This window comes from Meles meles, chromosome X (assembly GCF_922984935.1).
Source record: "Meles meles chromosome X, mMelMel3.1 paternal haplotype, whole genome shotgun sequence".
NCBI lineage: Eukaryota > Metazoa > Chordata > Mammalia > Carnivora > Mustelidae > Meles > Meles meles.
In genome coordinates, this window is record NC_060087.1 from 50,525,267 (window position 1) to 50,529,813 (window position 4,547).

The following is a 4,547-nucleotide window of genomic DNA, read 5'->3' on the forward strand; positions in this document are numbered from 1 at the left end:
TTACTTGGCCTGGGTGGTGGCAGAGGGGACGTCTGAGACCAAGGCGTCCTCCTCCTCAGCGGCGCTGTTCTTCTTGGCCAAAGCAACCGAAGCGGGTATTTCAGCAGGGCTCTTCCCGATCTTGCCTTCTCCTCCCACGGTGTCCTGGCCCTGGGCACCAGGTGCCTGCTGTGGGCGGCGGCGTGGGTTGTTGGGGCGGCGGGATCCGTAGTGTGGCGGGGGCTTCTGCTGCAGACAGCTGTCGTCACGCCCGCTTTCCTTGTCTTCCTCCTCGGGCTCCTCAGAGATGCCCGCTGAGGGTCTTGGACCAGGAGCGATGCCTCGGCCCCTAGGGCGGCTCAGCAGGTAGCTGGGTCCTGGCCCTCGCCGCGGGGCACCCTCGGGCCTTGAGGGTGGGGCAGACCCGGGCGGGTGGCCAGGCCTCGTGCTGCTGGAGGGTGCGAGGATCGACGGGTGGCGGGACATGGCGGAGGCCTTTCGGAAGGTTGGGAAGCGCCGCAGCCTTTGGTCTTGGGGTCCACCGGCCAGGCGGCGCCTCTGGCCCTCGGCTTCGTTGAAGCCTTCGTCCCTGGCTTCATCTTCGTCGACGTCCTCTTCAGCGACCCTGGGACCTCGTGCGGGTGGTGCGCGGCGGCGGATGTAGAAGCCCCTGCGGAAGCTGGGGCGATTGGCAGCGTAGCGGCTGCCCTGCACTGGGGCACCTGCTGGCCCGGTCACGTTAGCGGCCTCGGTGCCCCGCTCACCCTGCACCACGTCGAACTCAACTGTCTCGCCGTCGCCCACACTGCGTTGGTATTTGTGAGGGTTGTTTCTGGTGATGGCTGTCTGGTGAACGAACACATCTTCCTGGGTATCGTGCCTGCTGATGAAACCGTACCCATTCTTCACATTAAACCACTTGACAGAGCCTCGCACCCTCTTGGCGATGACCTTTTTGGGCACCTTTCCCTTGGTGCCTGCTGCCACGGTGGTCTTGGTAATTGCATCTCCGCTGAGGTTGCCTGCCACTGGGGCCCGGGGGGGATCTCCGCTTCCCAAGGAAACCAGGAGTTTCTGCGTGGCTTGAGGGGAGACTGAGGCGGTCACCTCCGTGAGGGTGACCTCTCCCACCTCACTCATGAGGCTGTCCTTGCTCTCCTTTCTCGGAGAGCCTGAGTGAAGTTTGGTCCTCAGTGATGGGGGTTATGGGGCTCGGTCAGGAGGCAGGAGCCTCGCTCTGGAAGGGAGGGTCCTGGGTCTGGGCCAAGGATTCTCTGGCTTAACTCTGAGACTCTTGGAAAGGCCTGTGGAGTCTCCTGGGGCAACAGGACGCAGACCAAACAGTGGTTGCCACGGTGACGTCTCAGTGGGGTCCTAGAGGCTGCTTGAGCTGGGGGGTGGGGCAGATGTGCTCTGCCTTGAGCTCCAGGCGCCAGGTCACAGCACCTCTCTGTCCCTCATGGAGAGGGGGTGCATTTGAAGCTCTAGGAAGTGGTCTACTTGAAGACTCTGTTGCTTGTTTGGGTGGATGGGAAGAGAGGACCCACCTTTCATCTCTCTCCCTTGGTTGGAGATAATCCCAGCCTTCTAAGAACACTCTCTACATACTCTCACAAAACCCTGCTCCTCTTCCAACTCCTTGTGCTCTTTAGATGTGGGTGAGGCATTTTGTGTAACTTTAGACAAAATGACAACGACACAAAATTAAGACCCAATCAAAGAAGCCCACTGTGGGTTGTTTGGTTTTTGTTTGTTTGTTTTCCCTTGGAGGGACTGGGGAAGCCTGCCAGGACTAGAATGCTAGTACTGAGAGGACACTAAATTAGTGCAGGTTTATCCAGGCTAGTGTTAGGGCTGTAGAGTAGTGAAGCTGAGTGGGAACACTTTTGTTAACTGGGACATTCTGAAAACCTTGTTGAGCTCTGTGTTCTTGCCCACATAAAGCAAATGATCAGGTGGAGTAAAATAGAACTGAGCAAATTTGTCTTCCGTTTTAACTGCAGATCCAGACTCCCCACCACTACCCGTGAATGGTTTATGACTCTGTGATCTTCATCCTAAATTGAGATTCTGATGTAATTATATAGAAACCCTAAGAATTCAGACTAACTACGGTGTTAATACTGTGGTAAGGTACAGCTAGCTCTACTGAAATATAACCTTTCAGAAATGATGATAGGGCAGGCTAAAATAGTAGATGGCAACTGGTCAGAAAACTCGGTTTTCAATTATTAATACGAAAAATGAAAATAAGCCAACTTGGCCGACCACTTTAGAGTTTACAGAAACCTCTCACATGTTGTGCATTTGATCCTTGCAACAACCCACTCTATAAGGAAGTGGGGCAGGTGTTGTTTTTACTTCAGTTTGACAAATGGGGGAACTGGGGCCAGAGAGAGCAAGTTGCTTGCTTAAGGTCACATGTTTACTATGGGGTGAACCCTAAAATCTGATCTCAGACAGATTTCATTCCAGGTCCAGGTCTTTTTCCACCACACCTCACTGGCCTTTGTGTATAGTTTTGTCAATTGTTTCATCTGATGTCAGAGAACAGGCACCCCTTTCAGAGAGTTCATACAACCCAGCAGAGAACCCAGGTCCCCTGTGTTCAGGCTCCCAGGCCTGCCCCTCTTCAGGGGCAAAAATTGCCTTTGTATCAACTAATCAGCAGCCCCTGCTCCCATATGCAGTAACCTTCTGCCTGCAACCAACCGGAAAACAAACCATACTGTAGACTCAAGAGCCATTTCTTCACCATGCTGGTGTAATACCAAATGGAAGAAGGGATCTTCATTTTTACTTTACTATTTAAAAAAACACTTCTTGAGGTGCCTGTGTGGCTCATTCTATCAAGTATCTGCCCTCAGCTAAGGCCATGATCCCAGGGTCCTAGGATCGAGCCCCACATCAGGCTCCTTGCTCAGCCGGGAGCCTGCCTCTCCTTCTCCCTCTGTCTGCCACTCCCCCTGCTTGTGTGCTCTCTCTCTCTCTCAAATAAGTGAATAGAAGATACTAAATAAATAAAACTAAAGAAAAAAAAAAAAAACGCTTCTTCAGACATCATCTCCTGTGGTTTTTACAAGCATGAGAGAGAAGCAGCCTACTGTCAGTATCCTCACATGACTGAGTAAGTCAGGGCACCAGGGCCCAAAAGCATCTAAATGACCTAACCAAGGCCACCCATGTAGTAAGTGCAGAACCAGGATAATACCTTTGGGAATTTAGGCCCTCTGGTTCTTAGTCCACTGTGTGCTCCACAGTGCCATGAGGCCAGATCTATGATATTGTCAACAGTTCTTTCTTTCATGTCCTGAGAGCTCTTCTTGATGCTTCCCATATTTGCCATGCTCATTCCCATCTCTGTGCCCGTGTTCAAGTTTTTCCTCATTCTCCTAAGAATATCTCCTCTCCTCTCCTCTCCTCTGCCCTCCTCTCCTCTGTCTGTATAAATCCTATGTGCCCTCTGAGTCACAGTTTTGCAATCCCCTCCCACTTTCTTTCCAAATGTACCAGTCCATGCCAATCTCTTTCTTCTTGGAAACCCAGTTACACTTACAGCCCAACAATTAATCGCTAATCTACTTCTTCCCTAATGTGTAAGGCTTTCTATTTCACTATTATTCCCAACTAGATTCTCAGATCACTAAAGCCCACTAAAGAATGAGCACTTTAGGGATACTTAGGTGGCTCAGTCGGTTGAGTGTCAGGCACATGATTTCGGCTCAGGTCATGATCTCGGGGTACTGAGATCGAGCTCCACGTCAGGCTCTGTGCTCAGCGGGGAGTCTGCTTGGGATTCTTTCTCTCCCTCTCCCTCTGACCTTGCCCCTTCTCGCTCGCTTGCTCTCTCTCTCAAATAAGTAAATAAATCTTTAAAAAAGCATGAACATATTAATTTTCTTCTCTCGATTTCCCCTCTCTGAGCACCATAGTGCCTGGAACAGTGCTGATGGTATAAAGAGCCTGCCCAAATGTGTACTTGTGGATTAAATATATGCACCCCCCGCCCCACAAAGTGGCTACATCTGTGAATTTCTTACAGCCGCTAGCACAGCACCAGGCACGAAGATGCCGATGAGATTCACTGAGTTGGACTGAATACGCCTTCTTGAATCTCCCCATTGTTGTTTGCATGATATACAGGAAAGTGCTTTGGAAACATCATGGAGCTCTATTAAACTTTCCTGGTCTATGTGTATTTTATGCAAGAAGAAAGGCTTTCTGAAAAACAAATTTATATGATATGAATTACTAATTCAACTTCAAGGATTAATTTGATGAGACCATTGCATTATTTTCATCAAAATCATCAGGTTCTGTCTATTACTCTGCTCTTCTCTCCATCCAACCTGTGAAGCATATCATTTAATTCCTATTATTAAAAAGCTGTCAATGAAATGGAAGTTAATAAGGTATACTGTCTGATCCATTATCATTTAAAAGGCTTATCATTTATTTTTTTAAGACTGTTTGATTTGAGAGAGAGAGAGAGAGAGAGTGAGCATGTTGGTGGGGGGGAGGGAGGAGAAGGAGAGAGAGAATCTCAAGCAGACTCCCCACTGAGCATG

At 50.0% G+C, this 4,547-nt stretch overlaps 1 protein-coding gene across 1 annotated transcript; it reads right to left on the reverse strand.

Moving 5' to 3' along the window:
- On the reverse strand, positions 1-1,119 carry LOC123934649 (Y-box-binding protein 3-like). The gene has a single exon (XM_045994774.1). It carries the CDS (start codon positions 1,117-1,119, stop codon positions 1-3), a length of 1,119 nt encoding a protein of 372 aa, XP_045850730.1.
- Positions 1,120-4,547: the final 3,428 nt, after the last annotated feature.

Excerpts from the sequence above, each read along its gene's own strand:
- LOC123934649 (XM_045994774.1), bottom strand. The coding sequence starts at position 1,119 with ATGAGTGAGGTGGGAGAGGTCACCCTCACGGAGGTGACCGCCTCAGTC.